This window comes from Miniopterus schreibersii (assembly GCF_964146895.1).
Source record: "Miniopterus schreibersii genome assembly, chromosome: 9".
NCBI lineage: Eukaryota > Metazoa > Chordata > Mammalia > Chiroptera > Miniopteridae > Miniopterus > Miniopterus schreibersii.
Genome location: NC_138118.1, coordinates 74,937,133 through 74,961,756, shown reverse-complemented (window position 1 = coordinate 74,961,756; position 24,624 = coordinate 74,937,133). Strand labels below are relative to the sequence as shown.

General features: G+C 43.9%; 1 protein-coding gene across 2 annotated transcripts; it reads left to right on the top strand.

The window, feature by feature from the left end:
• The first annotated feature begins 43 nt into the window (after positions 1-43).
• HOXA1 (homeobox A1) lies at positions 44-2,582 on the top strand. 2 transcript variants are annotated; one of them, XM_081147003.1, is made up of 3 exons: positions 44-448; positions 652-746; positions 1,220-1,300. In XM_081147003.1, exons 1-2 carry the CDS (start codon positions 95-97, stop codon positions 709-711), a joined length of 414 nt encoding a protein of 137 aa, XP_081003129.1. In that variant the 5' UTR covers positions 44-94; the 3' UTR covers positions 712-746; positions 1,220-1,300. The 2 variants fall into 2 exon arrangements, with proteins under 2 accessions (XP_081003129.1, XP_081003128.1); XM_081147002.1 differs by having other exon boundaries at positions 44-746; positions 1,220-2,582.
• The last annotated feature ends 22,042 nt before the right edge of the window (positions 2,583-24,624 follow it).

Below are 24,624 nucleotides of genomic sequence, written 5' to 3'. Positions count from 1 at the left end.
ATTCATATCATTTTTCTTCTCCGGCCCCATGGAGGAAGTGAGAAAGTTGGCACGGTCACCCAGGGCTTCGCAGGACCCGGTCACTCAGTGACAGATGGACAATGCAAGAATGAGCTCCTTTCTGGAATACCCCATCCTCGGCGGTGGCGACTCCGCGACCTGCTCAGCGCGAGCCTACCCCTCAGATCATGGAATTACAACTTTCCAGTCGTGCGCGGTCAGTGCCAACAGCTGTGGCGGCGACGACCGCTTCCTCGTGGGCCGGGGGGTGCAGATCAGCTCGCCCCACCACCACCACCACCACCACCATCACCACCCCCAGCCGGCCACCTACCAGACTCCTGGGAACCTGGGGGTGTCATACTCCCACTCGAGTTGTGGTCCAAGCTACGGAGCGCAGAACTTCGGCGCTCCTTACAGCCCTTACGCGTTAAATCAGGAAGCAGAAGTAAGTGGTGGGTACCCCTCGTGCGCTCCCGCTGTTTACTCTGGAAATCTCTCATCTCCCATGGTCCAACATCACCACCACCACCAGGGTTATGCCGGGGGCGCGGTGGGATCGCCTCAGTACATTCACCACTCATATGGACAAGAGCACCAGAGCCTGGCCCTGGCCACGTATAATAACTCCCTGTCCCCTCTCCACGCCAGCCACCAAGAGGCCTGTCGCTCCCCTCCATCAGAGACGTCTTCTCCAGCGCAGACCTTTGACTGGATGAAAGTCAAAAGAAACCCTCCCAAAACAGGTCAGTCTTGCCATTCTGTGGGTGTTCCTTGACGATTCTGGAAGGAGTTGGTATGCTTAGTTTCCAAGGAAAATGAATAATTAAAAAAAAAAAATCCTTGCTTCCCACCGGTGTTGTAGGGCACTGGGGGATTGCCCAGGTGTGTGCTGGGGGGCAAAGGAGCGTCTGTGGGACTGTGGTGTTTCCAAAGGGGCTGAGATCTAGAGATTCTGGAAGTAGGAAGTGGGTAGGTGTGCGCGCCTGAGGTGGCTCTGGTAATATCTCCAGGCTCCATTAATCACCGGCCTGACCACGCTAATGGTTGACTTCAGGTTAACACTTTACACCTCATCACTCACCCTCCCCAGCCCGGTTCGTGGGGAGAGAGTCTCGCTCTCCCCTTTCCCTTGAGTCTGGCTCTGAGCCTGCAGAGGACCCCATAGCGGTGGTTAAAGTCTGACCTCTTTCTCCCGTCGCTTCCTACCCCGCCCCAGGAAAAGTTGGAGAGTACGGCTACGTGGGCCAGCCCAACGCGGTGCGCACCAGCTTCACCACCAAGCAGCTCACGGAGCTGGAGAAGGAGTTCCACTTCAACAAGTACCTGACGCGCGCGCGCAGGGTGGAGATCGCCGCGTCCCTGCAGCTCAACGAGACCCAGGTGAAGATCTGGTTCCAGAACCGCCGGATGAAGCAGAAGAAACGAGAGAAGGAGGGCCTCTTGCCCATCTCTCCCGCCACCCCGCCGGGCAGCGAGAAGGCCGAGGAGTCCTCGGAGAAGTCCAGCTCGTCGCCCTGCGTCCCTTCCCCGGGGTCTGCGACCTCGGACACTCTGACTACCTCCCACTGAGGCGGCCCAGCCCCAGACGCCGCCGCCCAGGCTACTCCTCGGCCTGGGACTTTTTACTCAAAGCACATTCTTAGCTTATCTTCATTTCCATTTGCAGTCTCTTTCTTTCTGATGCTATCTGGGAAGCTCTTGGGTAGGATAATCTGTTTACTGAGAATTCTGGACTAGATGCTTGATTTGGGGGTGGGGGGTGTTAACTCTTTAATGCAGATTGGGGGCCAGCACCGATTTTCTGATGGCCCCTACTTTGAGGAGATTTCCACAGAACCTGCTGTTCCTCTCAGATGCCCCTTGGAACATAGTCTCCTTTGCTGGCAGAAACATGTCAAAGGGAGGCCTCACATTTTTTTTTAATCTATCTGTATATTTACAGTTCTCCCCTACTTTGCCCTCAAAGTGGGGTAGAAAGGAGAGAGTCCAGGAGCTCATGAAGAAGAGATGCACTATGAGCGTGTTTACACAATTAATTCACCTTTTAATTTAATTCAATTTCATGTGTGAGTTTGCTGGTTGTAAATACTTTGTCCTGAGAGATTTATCTTTATACAGATTTTCTAGAAATCTTTAGATGAAGCGACTAAAACAGGGTGGGCAAACTCTCAACGCTGGTACACTTTTATATGTGATTATAGGTTAAAAAATAAAAGCCCTCATTTAAACTGAATCGGATGCCTCGGAGGGTAGCCTCGATTTGTTCTTTCAGTGAGTTAAGAAGGCCTACAGACCACAAGGTTCAGAAACCTTGCCGCCTGGGCTTAAGTCTGTCCCCATCCCTGCCCCTTTCTTGATTCTCCGGCCACACTCTATTTAAACTTTGTGCTTTTCCCCTCTTCAGTTATCTTAGCTGCATACGGCGTACTTTCAGCTCAGTTGTTAATGTGATGGATGGCACAATGAATGTATATTTTTGTGTGATTCGTGAATAGTCTTTTGCATGTCGCACAATGTTTTGATGTCCCCAAAGTACCACACTGAGTTCTATCAGTTATCCTTTGTGAGCCTATGATATTCCCCATTTCCTGTACAATCATGAACAGCTCTGAGATCCTGGAGTAATGTGATCCAGAGTAGAGTTTACGGGTCTTAAGATGTCTGTAATAAATATATTCAAGTTTCAGATATGCTTAAGGATCCGTGCATTTGGCTTGGTTCCTACAGAGTTGGGTCACTTTGTGTGGGGAGGGTGAGGAGGGGCAGCATTTTCAAAGAGGTGGGACTTTTCTTGGGGGGGAAAAAGTGCTTTCCACTATGTAGTTGAAGGTTCCCCTCTGAATGTAACTGCACCTAACCAATGTCTATAATAGGCTGCTTTTCTTTAAAATAACAGTAGTTCCCTTATCATAATAATCAAAGTTCATAATGGGGAAAAATTGGTGAAGAATTTTATAAAGCCGGTGTTTTTTTTGAAACAAACATGGGTACTTCCTGGGTCAAGTGCTAACCTTTTCACCTCCAACTGAACGTTGACGTATATATAAACAGAACCCCCTTCAAAAGCCGAAACTCTTCAGTCAGTCTTTCCTCACATCAGTGAACCAAGAGCGAAGAGATTCACATTTAATTAGCTCCAGTATAAAGCTGTCCGAGGATGGGGACCCCCACCCCACCCTTCTTCTTTCTTTGTGGATTGTCAGTGTTCCTATATATTCTACCCTTTAAATTGAGCGTAGTCTGTTTTCAGTAAACCCTTGCATCCCTCCTCCCATCCCTCCTGTCACTATCTATCCCTTCCTGCCACCCTCCACACCCTGCCACCCCCTCTAGGTTACCCGTCCCATTTCCATCAGATTCAGGCTTGATTTCATAGCCAGCATGGCTATGATGGATTTTCACTTCTTAATTCCATGTCACATAACCCTGGAAAACAGTTTTGATTTTCTTCTCTGGGCTCAACAGGTTCTTCCAGGTGAACTTGTGGAAGCTGCCCCGAAGCCTTTCACTATTCAAGTTACTCCCAACCAGAGGAAGCCAATGAATCCGAGAGCTCCAAGTGGTTGCTTACCAATTTCCCTTTACTTTCACACATTTTTAGAGGCTCTAATTTAGCCCCAAGGATAGAGCAGAAAATTAACAGCATCACAAACAAATATAGACATATGACTTCCTTCCTCTCCCAAGGATGTTTTACAAAGGATGGGCTGGGGTCTGGGGGGAGGAAATCCTACAAAAACTTGAAATTCACAGGCCTCCTAGAGCACCTATGAGATTTCCTGTACCTCCCTGTCAAAGGGGAAAGCCGGGACTTCGCAGGCATAGTTGCTGCGGCCATATCAAGGGCACCCGGTGCCCTCCCCTCGGCTCCTGGGTTCTGGGGTTGCTTCTAAAAGACTCTAGTGGATGGGGGAGAACTTCAAAGTGGGCCAACTTTTTCTTTCATTTCCCCCCGCCTGGCCTTATACAGTATCTTTTGTTTATTAGTGTAAGGCCACACAGCAAAACAGATGGCTGGTTTCCAAATACTTTAATGTGTTAAAGTGTCATTTGCATGCCACTGCCGAGATTTCAATATCTAAAAGCAGGGCCCGACCCGCTGGAATCCCGGAGATTCCAATCTTCAAGGTGCTGGTTTTAATGTAGCAGAAGGAGAGAGAGAGAGTGGACGATAAATTATGGCTAAACATCCCAAGCCTTCTCTAGGTCGTGGAATAAATCAGTTAATAAGCAATGCATTTAGGAAACATTAATATACCTTTCAACAAGAAAAACATTTGTATCTTTGTAGTTGTCCCAATCGATTAAATCAAAGGCGCTTAACACATCCTATTTCAAGGTCTCCCTTTTTCTGTTTTGGTCTCTGAGGAGCACGGTTAGCGCCTTGAAAAATGACAGCAGTGGTAACTAAATGACAAAAGAGGAAAACCAGAAAGTAACATTTTATTGATAGGTTTAAAAAGGACAAGAGTCTCAGTGTGGAACTTGGGATACATGCAATATAAAATTCCAGTTTTCAAATGTTTTTTTTCTCTTTTTTTCTTCGCTCACATTCATTTAAAGTACTCCCGGAACTCTGGGAGTCCCCAAACTAGGCTGTGTGGAGATCTTGCTGTGGCTCCAAGATCTGTTCTCGGCTTCACCTTTGAAAGTTTACTTTTGGAGGCTATTCAGATGCCGTGGTGTTTTCCTCTGGGGCAATCAGATTCAAACCGATCAATATTTACTCAGTCTGAAAGGGTTGTTGAAAAGGCTGCTAACAACAAACTGCTTAGCTGCTCACCCCTGTTTAATCTCAGGTTCACCGAAAGTTCAAGAAGAGATGAATGCAGTGATGGGTCACTTTAGAATGAGTCCCAGCGGTTTATCTGAGCTCTCCGCTGAAGGCAACAATTATAGTTCCATCCCTCTTTGGGAGAGGGGCAACTTTCCTATTATTCTTTTGCTAAACAGTGTTTACTAGAAAGTTAAAACACTTTCATCTCCCTTCCTGGCTCTGTTTTGGGGGAGGAGGGAGAGGAGCTTCCAGCTGCCCTTCTCCTGCCTCCTCCTTTTAGCTTTCTGCCAATCCACTAGGTTTCATTTGACTTAAAATAAATTACATTGAATATTTAAAAAACATTAAATTAGCCTGACAGAAGGGATCCGATTTATTTCAGATGCCACGAGCTATGAAATGAAGCTCTTTGGGCCATTAGAGTTTATCTTCTTTTCGAAAGTACAGGGCAGGATTGAATTGAAATCCATTTGCGTTTGAGTAATATCGACAATCAGAGCCCCAATATCCATCTGAAATGGCTGTTTAGACAGGATTGGGAGGGGTGAGGAGGGGGAAGTGACTTGTGCAGGAGCAAATACCTCAGGTGGAAAGTCAACTTTAAAATTTTACGCTCTCCTAGTGCACGAATTACTGAGATGAAAAAGGAAGACCCAAAGAAGCCAGTGGGGGATGGTGGGAGAAGATGCTGGACACTGAAGCTAATTGCTACAGCTCTTCAGAGGTCAAAGTTCATGTAATCACTGCATAAATGCATACTAAATAGGGATTTATTAAGCTTTTCTGATGGCTGAGCACGTCTGTGAAAAAAACAAAACAAAACAAAACAAACCCCGGTCGCTGCTCTTTCCTTGTTCCAGAAGAAAAATCATTCTTGCAGTAGAAGCCCGAGGAGTCTGAGCTTTTCATTTATTATTTTGCATGACAGACAGACAAACCTTCTCTTTTAAAATTTTGAAATCAGTGCACTGACAGCATCTTTCATTATATTGGATGGGACTGTAAAATACGTCTCTGACTCTTAGAAATGCTATGGATTTTTCAATACACACAAGGACACAAGTTAACATGTCCCTATCAGATAAGCTACTCACTAGATGGCTAAGTTTGGTGACCCTCTGCTGTAGATAAGCCTGCTTTTTGCCTGAGTTCTGAGAGTACACAATAGTTTTTCCACAGGACTGCTTGTGCCTAGATGTCCAGAACTGAAAAGGACCCATTACCCAACCTCATATTTTATGAATCAGAAAGACAAGGCATCCAGAGGTGGATGGATCCGACTTAGAGCCCATAGTATCCCTACTCTTACTTTCTAAATAAAAACCAGGAGGCCACTGGTCTCTAAATAAGAACTGGAGGCCACTGCACTTTTTAACTCTAAATTCCTGATTTGATTTCTCATTTATTCTATCTGATTTGTTGCAGGCTGGGTATTGTTTATATTTTCCCACTTCCGGTTTACTAGCCAAGTCCTCTATTTTGAGGCCATCGGGATTACTGAATCTTTGAAAGGACCTCCCAGTTGAATGTCTCTGCTATCTTGTTTGAACAATAAAATGTTGGGTTACTTGCTGTTAAAGACATATGTTCTTAAAATATGACGACAGAGATAGAGCAGGTAAAATTCAACACATATGTTTGTTGTTTTTAAATATGGACAAGGGGTGAATAAATGAAACAGGAATTGCCTGCACCCAAGTTCAACCTCCATTAAATTGTCAAGAGGTATCAGCTAGAAAGGGCATAGAGGTGCAAGGAACAGTCCAGGAGGTGTCTTAACCCTGAGTCTTTTTTTTTTTTCCCCCTGTTTGTTTCTGTTTGGTTTGTGGCACAGCGCAGCCTCCTGAATTGTTCCAGCCCATATTTCTTAATGTTCTCCACAACCCACTGATGCACCTAACACACACACACACACACACACACCGGCCCAAACAATTAAAATGAAATTTCCTTGCAACACAACTTCCTGCATTTTCTTTCCTCGGTGGGGTTCTACTGATCTCAGCAGAACCAGCTGCCCAAAGGGACATTTACGGCTGTCAGTGTTTGAAAAGCTGAGCTGGGATCCCTGGAGTTTTAGATCCTTATTTTTAATAACGCCAGTCATCAAATGTAGCTGACCTTCGATTGCAGAGCTGCAAACCAAGTAGCAATCAAGCAACTCTGCTCCACAGACTCTAGCCCATGAACAATGTGGCCTCGGGTGGCGGTGGGGGTGAGGGTGGGGGTGTCGGAGTGGGGGAGGGGCGATCCCAAACCCCCCTTAAGTCCTGCAAAATATTCCAAAAAGACTGCATTTGGGGTTTCTCGGAAATAAATGAAAAGACCAACGTCTCTTTTTCAACATTTCCAGCCACAGCCAAAATATGTTTCCATTTTTTAAACCTCCCATAACATTTTTTAATATTAGAAATGTATTCGTAAAATAATCTAGTCCGAAAGCTAATCTCTAGAAATCAAGGTTATTTTGCATTTTCATTTTGGGCTTGGGTGGTTCCTTGGTTACGGGGGGGGGGGGACGACAATAAAAACAGCAACTGCTTGCAACAGAAAATAAAGGAAAAATTACCGAATGACTTTTCCTTTTAGACTGGGGTACTCTTCAGCTGTGCTGGGCGGTTTACAAATGACAACCTGCTTCCTTTTAATAGGCAAATCGCCACAGAACCATGAGAAAAAATGCAGAAAGCGATGATTTTAAATGGTAGGGACTCCCGCCCCTGAAATATCAGCCGCGGGGTTCCGGGGATGGCCCATCCTGGGGGACACACGGGGTGGCGGCGGCAGGAGCGCAGGGGCGGCGCGGGAGCCGGGGGAGCGGGGCTGGCGCGCTCCGGGGGCGCGCGGCGCAGAGAACAGGGGCGGCCCGGCCGGTGCGCCCGCCTCCCCGCGGGTGGGGGCCCCCGCGACGCCCAGGTTAAGGCGACTTGCCCCCCTCGGCTTCCCCGCCTTCGCCCCCACCTCGCGTCCCTCCCGGCCCTCGCGGAGCGCGGAGGGGCCGCACCCGGCCCTTCCCGGGGCGCGCGCCCAGCCGGAGCCGGGTGGGTGGGTGGGTGCGCAGTGGACGGAGCCAGAGTCGGGGCACCTCCCCCGAGGCTGCGAAGGGCCCCGCTTTGTCTCCAGGGGCCACCAGGCCTCCCGGCTCCCCAGCGTTTCCCGCCGGCGGCGCCCGGGAAGGAAAAGCCGGGCTGAGAGGTGGCCTGGCTCCAGGCGCGAGGGCCCCCGGGGTCCACCCCGCGAACCCAGCGCCGAGGACCGAACCCCTCTAACCTCAGGAAAAAGCAGTCAAGTCGGAAGCCCGGCTCCCGAGTTCAAGTTCTTCAGATTTGCAAGGGGGGGGGAGAGATTTTCCTCCCTGCTGGCTCCCTCCTTCCAGATAGTTTCCAAATCTGTGTAACTGAGTAACATTCATTCCCCTCTGGTTCCACGTAGATGTTTGAAAGGTGGGGGTGGGTGGGGGTGGGTGGGGGGGGGAGGGAGCGGTGGTGCAGGTGTGGGGAGTAGAAGTGTCTAAACGTTGGGTGCTCCTGGGGAGACCCGCGCGCCTGCAGGGGGGCAGCGTGCTCCTCAGACGCCCCCTCCTCGCGAGGGCTCGGGGCTCACTCTGCACAGTTGTCTTACTGGCTCCCACCCTTTCGGCGGGGCCCCTCCCCCGAACTCCACCTTCACTCGGGAAGGTGTGGTACACGACGCCTACCTGGGGCTGTGGACCAGGCTGGCCACGTGCGGTGGCCTGGGCTCCCCCCAAAGGATCTTAAGCTTCTTGAGGGCAGGGCCCTTGACATCCAGGAACGCGAAGAGATAACCCCTGCAGGATCCTTAACCTTTCTATACCTTCCTCTACGTGCAGATTCTTAAATTACAAACTAAGGTAACTGTTCTTGTTGACGTTTAAGTTCTGTTCTGTAAAATTTATGTGGTTTTTCCGGTAGGCTGAAAATCTGGTATTTATTCAGGATTGTTCTGAGCCAGGGAATTTCCAATACCATGTTAAATACTTTACATACATTAAGTCCCTGCATCTTTACTCAGCCCCAAGAAGGAGGGATTTTTATTACTTTTGATTTTACAGATAAGGAAATGGAGGGGGTTACAAGATATTAAGTAACTTGTCCTCTGAACCCGGAGCCCAAACTCTTAGTCACTTTGTTGTAGGGCTTCTGGACAGGGCCCACTGCACAAGTCGCCTACAAAGTTACCAAGCTATCATTGTTGATACAGATGCTGTACTGGGTAACTGCTTACTGGTAAAGAATGAGAGAGCTGGAGAAGCTGACTTTAATACCAGACGTACGTGCAAACTGTGGTTACGCGTTCTTGGGGAAATAAGCAGATGACAAATATTTGAGTGAAAACAAAGCTAAAGTGGGGTCAGGTTTAACAATAAAGTCATTGAGAGGACTACTTTAACAATAAAAGGCTTTTTTTTCATGTTCTCCCAAAAGGACTAGTCCTCATTGTTTACTTCTGAACACTTCTTGATTAAAAATAAACAAAAGAACCAGGTTGAACAAGAATTTGAAGAAATATATTCTGAGACCTAAAATGAGCCAGTCTTTAGAAGCCAGTTATTCTCAGAACTCAGTTTACACAAAGTCAGATTAAGAGTTGTCTGTAGAAGAACATCACTTTGCTTCCTTCTACATTTCTAACTTTTGTAAATGAGCAAGGACTTGGCATAATTACGTATGTTACAGCGTTTTTAATATTGTTTAGTTATAGAATGACAGAAGGTAAGACAAGAAGAGACATTAGACGTCATCTAATCTGGTTTTTCTCTTTTACAGGTGAGGAAACTGAGCCCCAGACAGGTGCCAGTGGCAGTCGTGGTAAGAAAAAAATATTTCCTTATATCTTTCATATCAACTTAAATGGGTATTAAAAATTGCAGGCAAAAATTAATCTCAAGCTAGCTATATTAATAACATTAATAATTGATTATTATAGTAAGTATAGTAATTATGGTAATTAATTAAAATAATAATTAAATGCTGAAGATCTAAAAGTTATTGAGAATGAGCAGGTTTGAATAGTGAGATATATGGCCAGAGGGTTTCTTCCTTCCTGCTTAACTCCATGAATTTTTTTCTCTCTCCCACTTCCCTTACTTCCATGAATTTTATAGAAAGGGTGACTGACTGCTCAGATCTCTGGACCACGGGTAAAGAGAAACTGGCCGATCCACTTTATTTCTTCCATTTCAAAAATTCTATATACGGTTTGGCGGGTGAGACAGAGACCAAACCAAGAAGAAAGCCAAGCTTCTTAATTGCCCTGCCCCAGCCACTCAGATGGCATGTTAGCTCCCTGGTTGCTGCTTGATTCAGGAGCCCTGGAAGTCGAGGGAGCATTCTGGCTTCATTGGTATGTTCCCTATGGAACAAAAGGAATTAACATGCAATTCAGTATCTTAGATAAAAAATATTCCTTCTATGAGAGAGATCCAGACTTCAACAAGTTGTGACAACTTATTTTTTTAAAATTTAAATTACAGTTGGCACACAATATTATATTAATTTCAGCTGTACAACACAGTGATTATACATTTAAATACCTTTTGAAGTGGTCACCCTGATATGCTAGTACTCGGCTCACACCATACATAGTTTTTACAGTGTTATTGACTATATCCCTGTGATGTATTTTAACATCCCCATGACTATTTTGATAAGCTGTAATTTCTACTTCTTAATTCCTTTCAAATACCGCATGATTTCACTTATATATGAAATCTAAATAACAAAATAAATGAGCAAATAAAACAGAAACAAACAAACATAGATACACTTATTATTTTTAAAAAATATATCTTTTTTTAAAAAAAAAATCTTTATTGATTTCAGAGAGAGGAAGGGAGAAGGAGAGAGAGAGAGAAACATCAATGATGAGAGAGAGTCACTGATGGGCTGCCTCCTGCAGGCCCCCGACTGGGGATCCAGCCTGCAACGGGGAATGTGCCCTGACAGGGAATCTAACCGCGATCTCCTGGATCCTAGGTTGAAGCTCAACTGCTGAGCCACACCGGCTGGGCAATACACTTATGTTATATCATAAAGACTATCTGTGTTTCTGTGGCATATTTTTTATTTAATGATCGGTTAAAACAGTGGACGTACCATTAAGTATTGCATCAGATATTTTTCTTTCTTTTCTCTTTCATCTTTTTTTTTTCTCTTTTCTGTAGGATTGGCCAACATCTGAACCTTTTATGTTCAGGGAATTTCTCACTGTGAGTCAGTTGTTTGCTTTTATTTTTAATTGAACTTATTGGGGTGACATTGGTTAGTAGGTTTCAGGTGTACAGGTTTCAGGTGTACAATTCCACCACACATCATCTGTATATCGTATTGTGTGCTCACCACCCCAAGTCAAGTCTCCTTCCATCGCCATCGATCCCTCCCGTACCCCTTTCTACCCCCCCTTCCTTCTGGCAGTGCTGCTGTTTGTGTCCATGAGCCTTCGGTTTTTCCTTTGCTTAATCCCTTCACCCTTCCCACCTGCCCCTCCCTCGGGCAGCTGAGCGCTCACTCATTCTTCATCATGTGGATACTCTTTCCCCGAACAGGTTTGACCCAGTTTTCCCTTTTCTTGCCTCCCTGCCCCCTCTCGTTTTTTCCTTCGTATTTCAGAGTGACAGGAAGGCCTGGAGTCCCGTCCTGACTGAATATCTGTGATGGAGTCAGGCGGGTGCTGCTTTGGTACCTATCAGCTGCAGGCGTCTTCAGAAGCACCTTGGAGATTTGCAATTCTGGCTCAGGAATTCCTTGTGGCCTCGCCTCTTCCTGACCTCCACTAACTCCATCCCTTCCCGCCCTTGGGGCTTCCCTCATCTCCTTACTCTGGTTTCTTTCTTGCTGCCTTATATTTGAATCCTGTCTCATGGCTTTGTTCCTTCATTAATGAAAACATTTATTCAGGGACGTAAAGTTTTGACGAGAGAACATACCATCCCTTTCGAAGAAGTATACAAATCATTATGAAACATAGCCTATCACCTAATTTACGTCATATCATACTATTTATGAGCATTTTTATTAGAATTCAGTTAGACACTTAAACTTTTAGAATTTTATTATCAAAGTCTCATACAGTAATGGGAGGCGACGTTTCTTTCTCTCCAACTTACCTGGAGGGTGAGCCTTTAATTATGGTTGGGTCTGTGATCAGCATGTGATTTGGGTTTTATGATGACTTTTGCTGCAGAAGACAAGGTGTCTGGGAAATGTTAACATAAACTCCATGCCCTCAGCTTTCCTACGAAGGTCAGGGGAATGGAAAGAGAAGGGGGTAAGAATAACTTGGGGCTTTTCAAGTGTTTGTGAATCAAAAATGATGAGAAGGGAAGATCTGGAGAGATTGTGTGCTTAGGAAAAAGGGGATCTAATTTTGAGAAAATTCTGTAGATGGAGTCAAAGGATGCTACCAACTCAGAGTTGATAGCATCCCCCCCCCCCCCATTTTTTCCTAAGACCTTGAGTTTAGCTACAGAGATGCTTCCTCAGAGAGGCCTTAACTTTGAACCCTCTTTGTTTCCTTTACATAACCACAGCTTGCAAATGTAGTTTTACATTTTTGGTTTCTCCTTCTAGTCCATAAGCAACCTGTGTCCAAAGAGCTTTTCTGTCTCTTCAGCACTTTATATTCCCACCAGAAATATAGAGTTCCTGTCACATAGTAATTGCTCAATAGACATTGAATGAATGTTTATATTAACTAGGGTCTGGCTAAGGTGTTGTAACAAAGAAACTTAAAATTCAGTGGCTCAAATATGGCTGCAGTTTAATTCTCTTGTGTGTAAAATTTCAGAGGAAGGTAAGAGCCCAGGCTGGTGGAGTGCCTTAGCTCCATGAGGCCATTCGCAATCTGGGTCTCTCCCACTTTTGTGGCTCCAACATTCCTTGGGCCTTGTCTGCATGGTTAAAGCCGTGTCACCCCCACATTGCCACTCCGGTTTTTAGGAAGAGGGATAGATTGAAAGTGGAGGGCAAGCAATTTCCTATAAAGTAAGAAACTTGTAAGTGGCACATGCCACTTCCACTCCCATTTTATTGCGGTACCTGTAGTCACATGGCCACACCCAGCTGCAAAGGATGCTAGGAAATGCTGTCACTCTTGGCCATGAACCATCTAAAATGAAAGAAGGAAGGAATGGGCACTGGGAAGTAACTGAGCACCTGCCTCATTGCTGGATACATGCTCCTTATGTTCTCAGAGACTGGAATAACACGGGCTTGAGGGCTGTATTTTAGAACCCCAGAAAATACGGGTGTGATACAAAAAAACTATTAGGCACTAAGATAACATCAAATGTTTCACGACACAACCTATTCACATGGAAGTTTGGGGGCAAGGGGAGTGTTAAAAATCTAAGAAAGTTGCTTAGGCCAAGAAACTGAGCAAAGAGGGTGCAGGGCCGCTCTGGGTATTGTGAGTACACACCCGGCTTTGTTAGAATTTGGGGACAGTCTCCACCGTCAGCCAGCTTCCCGAGGTAAGCCTTTGGCTGCTGCAGTGAGGTGAGACTTCCCTGCAATCCTTCCCTGGCCAGAAGGAGCCGTTCTGAGGCACAGGCATTACTCCACTACCAACCTTTTCTCTTTGTTACTCAAAATTTTCACTAACAAGGCTTTGGCGTGCTAAGGCCCCAAATAGAGCGAAACCAAATGATAACTGTTTTAAAGGATATGGGTAGAAGTCGTGTTCCACTGATGCGTCCCGCTACACGTGCCGTCTGGGTCGGAGCTGTGACAGTGCTTGCACCTGTCCTCCCCTGCAAGCGCCTAAGGCGTCCGCAGGCTCACCATCAGCTGACCTCCCCACTTGGCTGCAGGTGAGGGCAAGGGGCCCAGCTGCCGCCTCAGCCCACGCTGTCTTTACGTCTGTGGCTGCAGAAGACACTGGCCTTGGCGTTAGCCTCTGCTGCCTTAAATTCCCTCCGCCCAAGAAAGGTAACCACCCCTCTCCCATTTGGCCCAGAGATTAGGGACCCATTTTGCCCCCTTCTCTGCCTTTTGCCCCTGTCACATTCCTACTGTCCTCTGTGAAACCTGCCCCGGGGAGAGGGAGAGGGCGAGGGCGAGGGAATCCCTGCTCCCAGGCCCCCCTTTAGCATTTTCTACTTGTCAGAGCACTTCTCACTTTTCCACTTTAAATTCTATGCACCTGTTTGTAACTCTTCTTTGTGAACTATTTCAGGAGAGAGACCATAGCTTATTAATCATTGATTCTTTCTGCCTTGGAATGCCTGGCCCATGGTAGGCACTCGGTGAACGTTGGTTGAGTGAGTGAGGGAACAAGTCTTTGGGTTCTTTCTGCAGCCCCTCAGCTCTTCTACTGCGGTTCAGGACTCCCCGAGGTTGGGAACACAAAGTGGGATTTCAAGTTCTTCCTTGTTTCCAAAATATTTTCTTATTTGCTTCCCGAAGTTAAATTGAAGCTCAAAACCCTTTAATGGAGAATTGACCCTTCTTTACACAATGAGGGGTAAAGTGGTTTAAATATAAATGTCGCTTGAATTAACATACTGACTAAAGCTCATTGAAACTAAAGTGTAACCAATCAGTCAATCAAAAAGTGTAAATACTGATACTAGAGTCTTTTCTGTTTTGACAGGGGGTGGAGGTCAGAGAAAAGGTGGTGCTTGGGGCTTAGTGGGGGTGAGAGAGGGGGGAGGTCAAAGGGTCATCTAGGTAGAAAGAGAACATGGAAAGGGGAACTAGAGGCCACGCTGTAGCACTTCCTCAAAGTCTCGGCTTTAGAGAGAGCTGTGGCACAACTGCTCGTGTGTGCAACTTTGTGAGAGAAATGGTGAGAACTACGCTGCACACTAGCACTGCTTTATAGGATTTAAGATCTTGGTGCTTGTGCATGTGCGCGCTTTAGGAAGTTGACTTTGCTGCAGAGGAACTGCATTTGCCAGGGAAGTTAATTAAGGTCATATCATCTAGACTGTATTGTAAAGCATCTCTTCAAGTAATAGAACGATTTGAGTACTTAGCACGACTGACTAAGTGATATTGGAGATGGCCGTGGACAGGGAAGGGTAGAAGTTGTGGCAGGTTTTGATTTTGCATTGGAATCACCCAAATGGGCGCTGCCATAATCTACATTTTATGGTAAATTGCTGTTTTCAAAGGCACTCGGGACCTCAGGTTATTCAGGTAGAGCTGCTTAAGTAGCTCACTTCTGGTGAGTTCTCTTAGTACCTTTGGAAGTTGAGAGCAAGTATGTGCCAACAGAGGCCCAGTGCTACACAACTGGTTGAAAATTGGCTGCTTACACAGTGCCAAATGACATTTGACTTTTTAAAAAATCTTCCTTGAATTGGGACTTAGAGTATTGGTTTGAGAGTCAGATGTCCAAGGTTTTAATTTCAGGCTCCACACTGAGTAGCTGGGTAACATATCACAAAAATGTATAGTTTGATGAGTTTTGATAACTGAGCACTGCTGTGTAACAGCACCATGGTCAAGATATAGGCCGTTTCCATCATTTCAAAAAGTTCCCTGGTTCCCCTTTGCAGCCAGTCTCCTCCTTCCACCCCAAGCTTCTGGTGACCACCAATGTGTTCTTTATCCCTATAGTTTTGCCTTTTCCAAAATGTCTTATAAATGAAATCATACCATATGTAGACTTTTCTGTCTGACTTTTTTCTATTATGCTTTCAAGATTCATCACATGTCTGTATAATTGCCATCTAGGTCAAGATACAGAACTTTCCCAGCACCCAAAAGTGTTCTCTCATGTTCTTTTCTAGTCAATACCTCCTCCCACTTCCTGACTTCTACCACTGTATTAGTCTTATCTGTTTTGTGTTTTATATGAATGAATCACATAATAGCTACTATATGGCTTTTTTCCCTTAATGTAATATCTATAAGATTCATTTATGTTATGCCTAGCAATAATAATTTATTCTTTTTAAAAATCACTGTGCAGTATTTTATTGTGTGAACATGCCACATTTCACTTATCTGTCCTACTGTGATGGCATTTAGGTTGCTTCCAATATTTGCCTATTTTGAGTAAAGCTGTTATGAACATTCTTGTTGATTTCTTTTGACAATGTTCTTTCAAGAATATGCATTAATATCTCTTGTATATATTCCTAAGAGTAGAATTGCTGGATCTGAGGCTAGGCATACGTTTAGCTTTAATAAATGCTGCCAAACAGTTTTGTAAACAGGTTGTAACAATTTATACTCTCACCATCAATATACGAGAGTTTCAATTTTTTCATATCCTTGCCAACACTTGTTATTGTCTGTTGTTGTTTTATAGTGACCGTCCTAACGAGTGTACTTTTGGTTTGCATTTCCCTGATGATTGGTGATATTGGGCCTCTTTTCATGTGCTTATTGGCCGTATGTATATTATATTTGGAGAAACATCTATTCAAGTTTTCACCCATTTTTTAATTGGGCTATTTGTTTCACTGTTGTTGAGTCTTAGGAGTTCTCTCCGTATTGTGGATATTAGTGATCTCTACTTTTAAAATACTTTTTAAAACTGATTTTTAGAGAGAGGGGAAAAGAGAGGGAGAGAGAGAAACACTGATGTGAGAGCATAATACTGATCAGCTGCCTCCTGCATGCCCCCTACTGGGGAGCAAGCCAGAAACCCAGGCATGTGCCCTGACCAGGAATCAAACCAGCAACCTTTAGGTGCATGAGATAATGCCCAACCAACTGAGCCACACCAGCCAGGGCAGTGACTTCTGCTTTTAAATAAAGTGAAATTACATGTGCAGTTTCAACACCAAGAGTACAATTCAGAAGTGTGGAGAATCTGGGGTGATCAGTAACAAGACAACCAACAGGGGCAAGCGGTAGTGGAGCCACCTTTTGTTGCCAAAAAGTCATGAGTTTAAAAAATTTGTCATTCCTGTATCACTAAGAAATAGTGGTGGCGGGGGGTGGAGTCCCTCCCAGATTCAACCATCCCTCTTCCCCTTTAATATTTATTTAATCCCAGTTTCCCTGGAAGAAAATCTCTAGGGCATTAGTTAGTGAAGACCCTTGTCCAGTCAGTCTTATCAGAAGAAATAGGTGAGTTTGTTCTTTTTCGTTGGAGACAGCTTTTGGAAGCCTGTACCAAACCTACTCAGGAATGGCAAGGCAGCTGGAGAGAATCCACAAATGGAGTATGGGGTCCATTTGCATGTCTGGAGCAAAAATGTGCTTTGTATTGTCTAAGACAGTTTCCAGGAAACACAGTGTGAGGCCAAAGGGTGCATTTGGGATTCAGCTGTTATTCTAGATGTTGACAGCGCCGGGCAGGTTTGAGCAGGTGGGCTAAGGGTGGGCCTTGCAGTGTGGTCGTTCATCTCATAACATGCCTGGGAAACTACAGCCCAAACTGCCAGATTTTTTGCACTCTAACCCTAATGTAGACTGTATAATGGAGTTTTTATGTATGCCTAAGAATCACTATGCCTTTTTAGAGTATTTCTGGCCACTGTACAAGATACATGAATCAGATTAAGGAATAGTCAGTCAGATTTGAATTAAATATATATTCCCATAATGGTGATTATCTTTTTTTCTTGGCTTGACATTCTTATAGCAAGCTAAAATAATAGGAGATAAGTAGCTATTATAAATGAACCATTAAAAGCTACAGTAAGCCAAAGTTATCATTGATCTCTCTCTGCCTCTTACTTTATAAAAACTAATGTAGTAAATTGCCATGGAGTTACCTGCTTTAATAATAAATCTGTTGTGTCAGGGCAGTGACCTGATGTTTTCTTTTACGTATAATTTATAGTCTATTGATTTAATCCTCTGAATATCTTACCCTATTGGTATGGCATAAAACCATTTCTTAATTGAAAGACAAAGGAATCTTGGGATGAAATCACATGGTAGAATGTTTTTATTGAATATTTCTACTTGATCAATAGATTCATATCTATCAGCTTATTTTCAATGACAGTTTCAGGTTTAAAAGACCAAAAAAGAGGATGTGTTGATTCATCATCTATTTGGGTAATCGAATTATAGGTGTATTTAGAAATTTAGATTTTTTTCCTATGGACAGAGGAGGGAGGCTTATGGAGCTCTTTTAAGAAGATATGAGCTTCTTTTATTAGTGAGTCATAAACAAGAATGTGGAAAATGAACTCACGGAGCAGACAGTTTAATGTGGCTACGTAAAACAGTGATGTTGTGCAGCTAAAGCTTTTCTTTCAATGCGTGGAAGAGAAAGCCAGCACTGTATTCTAGTCAGCATCTGGCACTTTCTATTTGGTAACACATGCCAAGATGCCCGGGGCCACATTGCCCCTCTCTCACTGGACTAGAGGGGCCGACTTCCTCTTACTGTCAGTTTTAAACTTCGGGCAACGACTATTAGCACAGCCCCGTCAGGCCTCCAGTCTAACTGAACAAATCTTGAGTTTAGTGTCTAGCTCCTAAGCTTTTTCTCACTTGTCTCAGGCAAAAGCGTAATGAGTCCCATCAAATATTGCTGAGAAAAAGCTGAGAAACAGCAACTATAATAGAAATTAAACATAGGATTAACTTGGCAGAGGCTCTTCTCTATTTTTGTCCACTTGTCTACTTATTTGTTTACTTTTCTTTAGATGTCACAGATCTTACCCAGGTAAGCTAAAACATCAATGACCATGCATCACTGTCATGTGACAGGCATAACTCAGTTTGGAAGGAAGCAATTTGCGGATGGCTATCCTGTTACCATGCTTTATTTTTTCCTTTGCCTCATGCAGATAGCTGTACAGAATATGAAAGAACACCTTAATACTCACCCCTTGAAGAGAAAGCAGTGATTTTTTATGGTGCTCATAACTCATGCCATCAATTTTATCTGTGGTAGGTCCATGTCAAAATCAGAGTAATTAAATGGAATGACAGTCCTGTTAAATGTGTTCATGCCATTGCATTGCAATAAAGCATGTGCAAATTTACAATTAAGGCTTGTCTCTCTCCTTAGCCATGGGGAGTTGTGACAAACATTAAGTCGAGCAGCCATAGGGATCCATAAAGGGTATTCATCAAAATAAAAACACCAGGTGGATATTCTCAGGATTATAATGGCTTCTTATGCAATTACTCTTTTTCACTGCATATTTTTGACTGAGTAATAATTACTTTTGCACTGAGAAAAGGCAGGATCAGCTAGTTTCAACTTGTTTTATTACAACCCCCCCCTTTTTTAAATTTGCAAGGCACCACAGAACCATAACTGTTTATTCAGGTGAAAGTATATTTGTTCCAGTTCTTAGCTTTCAAAGGGTAACAGATTCTTTCAAATACAGCGCACTGAGCTTTTAATACAGTCACTTTGGGGCTACGAATCACACCATTAAGATGCATATGGATGGTGTGGTTAATTTCTTCAGCTATCACTAGGAATCATCAATATAACGGAGATAAAGGAGACTTGAAACCCAGCCCAAGCAGTGCATTGACAGTCATCTTTAACCACGGTGACCTGAGAATGACCCTGAGCGCCGCTGGGTGTGGGAGCTGGATGTCGCAGAGCACGGAGCAGCGGAATCAGATAGCTGCAGGCGGAGGCCCCACTGTGCCGGCTGCGGAATCACTGAGGGGCCCACAGTATGCGTAGGTGACGAGCAGGGAGGCCGGCTCCGTGCTCTTTTATTTTATATTTCAAAATAGAGTTGTGAGCATTTAATGTTTATTTTGGCTGCTCCCTGCTTTGTAAGGTTAATATTTATAAAAGAGCAATTCGCAAGATTTTATACTACTTTCAATATTCTAATTTGACCATGTCTTCAAATATTGGTACTGTGTGTGTATACATTTGGCACATCTACACATCAAGGATTAATTTTACGGCAGTGGAACAATATATTCTGAAGTGCTTAAAATCACACACAACATTTTATGATAAAACGTACCCTTTGTTTTGTTTGGGCAGCTCTTTATTTCTAAATCTTGCTTACATTTTAAATTTTTTGCTTAAATCTTTATAATTTGGTCAGTAATGGTAAGTTTAGGGGAAGCACACATACCGACTTGCAGAATATGGATTTAGGCTTCATTGTCACGCTCTCTTGTTGCAGAAATGCTACATGAAACGGTTATTTAAATAAAGCAGAGTTGTTAATAGGGGGATAGACATTTAGAGGGGCTAAGCAATAGGAATGCAGGCTACCTCATTCGCGTTCAGTGACTAGAGTAGAGAGTTTTGGGTTGTTTTCTCTTTTGGAATACTTTTCCTAGGATATTCATGAATGAAAAAATGGATATACTCACCTTAAAAAAAGATATAAATAAAATTATTTGTACTATTAGCACATTCATAATGACTAAAATGTTTAGTTATTTAGTGAAAATGCAAATAAAGTGATATCTGTACATTCTCCTACAAGTGTAAAGTACATTTAAGAGGTTATTCGTAAAGCCCTGGCTGGTGTGGCTCAGTTGGTTGAGTGCTGGCCTGTGCACTGAAAAGTTGCTGGTTCGATTCCCGGTTAGGATGCATGCCCAGGTGTGGGCTCAGTCCCCGATCTGGAGTGCGTGTGGAGGCAACTGATTGATGTTCCTCTCTCACATCGATGTTCCTCTCTCTCCCTCCCTCTCCTTTCCTCTCTCTCTAAAATGAATGCAAACATATAAAAACAGGTTATTCATAAACAATAACTAATCATAATAACCCTGTGTTTCTCTGAAGTCTCTGTGATTTTCAGCTTCTCCAAGACCACTGCAGCTTGCAAATAGATCCTGCATTTGGAATTTGTGGGTCACTTCGTTAGTTCTACAGGCACCACCACAGGAACTGGACTCCCAGGTCTTTGGGTGCTGGGCGTCTGTGACCTTGAGGCAGTGCTAAACACAGGGTAGAGCTGGAGCTCCCACCTTGACTTCTTTGGGGGGTTAGGGGGGAGACAAGCCCTTTGCCTCCCACTTACCTTGCTGAAAAATGATAGAGCTTTTGAGTAAAGTTTCACAAAACCAAATTTTAGCTGAATCACCTCCTCTCCAGGGCCCTTACGGGATGCCAAATTCAACCGTGGCATTTATTTCAATCCCATGCTTTTCCAGGGATGGCATTTCATGCTTATTTTTCCTTGCTGTGCTTTTAATGAGAGAAACAGAAAGCGATCTGCATACACTAATTGATGATGCTTTCTAACGATGTTATAACGTGGGTTTATGAAATAGCTTTCTGAAAAGTATGGAGGGATCTGTGGCTAAGAGTACTGCCTGCCTGGCTCTGTGACAAATGAGGATTTTCACCTGATTCATAACCTTTACAAAAGGCTTCATTTCGACCAGACCACTGTATTTGGTGACCTAGTCAATTTATTAATGTTTCATGTTGGACCTAAGTGCCTGCAATGGGGAAATGACAGCAAGTGAGTACCAGTGACCTCATTAACTTGGCTAACACTGCTAAGTGGATGGCTTGTCATTATGGAAGTTTGTCCCATGGAAACCCTTCTACCTGAGGACAGACAGTAAGACTGTCAGCTGCTGCAGAGATTTATATATTCTGCTGCTTTGCTCCCTTGCATACTCCTAATGCGTTTTCTTTTTTAAAGCACTATCTTCTGTGCCCAAGTGGCACCTCCCTGTATACGGGATTCATCTTTGGGCCTGCAGGAGTACCTCCCAGAATAAAACTGCTGAACTGGCGTGAAATTTTAGCTGCTGCTTGACCAGACAGGTGGGGAAATCAGGAGGCTGCCATGGAACTGTGGGATTCGAGAGCTTGTCATAGTAGCCTTACAAAGCTAGTGACTGGACACTGGCACTCTGCTGCAGAAATCCCAGCCTCTCCCCTCCCCGACTTGCCAGCAGCAAGAGAGAGAACAGAAGGGCGATTGCTCTCACCTCCCTTCCAGCTTCCAGATCTCATGTACTTGCATCTACTGGTTGGGTGCTGATTCTAGAACTCTTGCTGTAGGGGGATTCTGGGAAATATTTTTTTTTGGCTTTCTAGTCTCAGCCGTACTGGAAGACACACTAGAGGGGAGTTGGAATGGATGCTGATTGCTAACTACCATTTCCATCTCACAGCCTAAAGAAGCAAAATGCGTAATAAAATAGAAAACCCATGGGTTCGCTTTCTCTTCCTGATGCCCTTTGATTTCCATGTAGACAAGTGATTTTTTTCCACTAAAGTAGTAAAAACAATGACGATTCTACAATATTTTTCTGCTGTTTGTCTGAAATAGCCTGGCACCTTCACAGTCCTTTCCTAGGTATTGATTGAAGATGTAATAACCTGAGTCTCTGAGATTCTCCCTCTTCTTAAATCTTTTGTTCCAACTAGTTGCTTCTGATCTTTCCATTGGCTCTCACTTGTTTTTGTTTCACTCTGTGCCCATTCCCCTTAAGTTATTGCCTTAGTGAGGTCATTTTGGTTGGCCCCTGCTTTTTTTCTGGAAGCCACCTTTGGAATCTTCCTTGTTCTAAGGTCAGGATCCAGGGGAAACCTTAAGCAAATTCCCACCCCTGTTCTTCTAACCCCAGCCTGGGTATGACACTTGGACCCCCAATTATCCAGGAGACAGTTGGGCCAGTAACAGTTATGATACCAAAATGCTCTTTAAAGATTTTGTTATAAAAATCTCGGAGCTATATGTCAGTCGAGCAAATGGAAACATTTAGGGACTGCATTTCTTTCCCACTGCTGAGCTGCCCTGGCCTTGCTGGAATTGGCACCTAGCACGCAGTAGGCATGCAATATTGGTTGAATGAATTACAGAATTTAATGGCCATGAAACCACATTTTCAGAATTCTTTCATGTATTTGATAAGTGTTATGCTTTAAGTTTATGCATCTTCCTTTGGAGTACAAACCTTACAAAGTGCTATTCTGTCAACCCATCTGACAATACAGTGTGGCTTAATTATAAAAGGGAGAGATTAGGCTGCATATCAGAGTGCTTCAGGTAATTTATTTTATTCACATGGCTAAGGGCCAAGGACAGTCTTCAAGGGCAGCTGGTCAGGGCTCACATGGTGTTGTTAGAACATCTCTTTCTTTACCTCCAGTGGTCATTGCCTACCTTCTGCTGTATTAAATTTATGGCTATACGTGATGGCTTCAAGCAACTGCAAGAACATATCAACTAAATATCAAATCCGGTGGGAAAGAGTTCACTTTGCCCATAGCACAAATGGAAATGCAAGACCTGAACCCCCTTAGCCCCGACTGGCCTTATTTAAGTCTTGTGCCTGTCTAGGAACCAATCAGTGGCTGAGGGATTGGAGGCTTTTATTGACTTAGCCTTGGTCTTAAACTCCACCCCCAAAACCAGTCATAGAATCAGCTTCATCATAGATTGAGAATGGGACTGCAGTGGGTCCCCAAATGGAAATTTAGGAATTGTTATCATGGGAAGCAAAAACAACATGTCTACCACAAACAGAAAGCAAGCTACCCCTGCCACGATACTGTGTCCCTAGAAACTCAGAGGGCAGATATGAAGTCAAGAACCAATGTCACCCCAATAAATTTAAAAAAAAGTCTGAAATTTCTAGCTGTGTTTCAGAAGGGCTATAGGTTTAGCTGAAAGCCCCCCGCCCCCCCCCCCATCCATGAAACAAATGAAATCAAAGCTGAGAACCAGCTTTAAGGACGTGAGTCTAGAGTCAGAGTGAGATGGCAGTTCTCAAGAATGATTCAGGACTCTGGGCACTATTTGTCTGGATTTCAGCTTTTAATTTAAAGTAGTTTTTGCAATAGTATGACACTTAAAAAGAAAAAATCAAACATACACAAATGTGGAGAGATGGTACAATGAACACCCATCTACTTACCACCCTAATAAATTTCCACCTAGATTTTGGCATTTTCTTCATCTACCATCTGCTTTCCCCCTTTGGTGAAATATTGTAAAGCACATCCTAGATACCATGCCATTTCACTCCCACCATCTCGGTATCTTTTTAAATAGCCTTGTTTTGTTATTGTTATTTAATATAACTAGGAATGACTTAGCTAAAAGTCCAAACATTCTGGAGCATCAGGAGCTTGAACTCCTTTTTTCCTAAAACCACAGGAGCCAAATACACCTCCGACCCAGTACCAGGTGTCTGAGTAGTCACAATACTGAAGCTTGCAGCATTCTAAACAACAAGAAAGGAATTAAAAAGATGGGTGGGCTCTATGCTGACACGGATAGGCCTTTGGCTGGCTTTCTGTTGAGGCAGTTTAGACGTTTGAAAGCTACCACAGCTGCCAGGTTTGTGAATCTGACCAGCTTTTACAGTGTCTTTTTATTATAGGGAGCTAAGGTTTTTTCCTTTGAGATTTCAACATGATGTTTTCTAGAAATTGATTTTCTTAGAAAACTTCCTATAAAATGTGTGTGAAGCTCAAAATTTATTTTAATGCTATTAATACTATCTTGGGTTCAATACAGGAACCTAGTCTGGTTAGCCTGAGTGATTTTCTTATGTACAGTTTGATTTGCAGGGATAACCAAGTTCCCAAAGAAACTTGTGGTTAGAATTTTGCTGCTAAAAATTCGATTTGGATTGTTTTCAGAGAGGTTATAAATCAAAGTTTAGACATGTGCTTTAGCAGTATCTCTTTAAGTAAAATATCTGGTATAGTTTCTACAAAGTTGTCAGTGAATCTTGTTCCCTAACCTATTATTCAGAAGGTCCCATGAGTGTTTGATCTCTGGCAGCATTTCCATTGCTATTGATTTAGGTGAAACAAGGCAGGGGTGGAAAGAGCAGCTGGGAACAGCTATTGATTTACTCATTCGACAAACATTTATGGAGTTTCTGTTATGTGCCAGGCACTGTGCTAAGTGTTGTGAGTACATTAAAGCAGAAATGACAAAGACCTGGTTACAAGGAGCTTATAGTCAACTAGAGATAAGACCTTAACACAAGGGG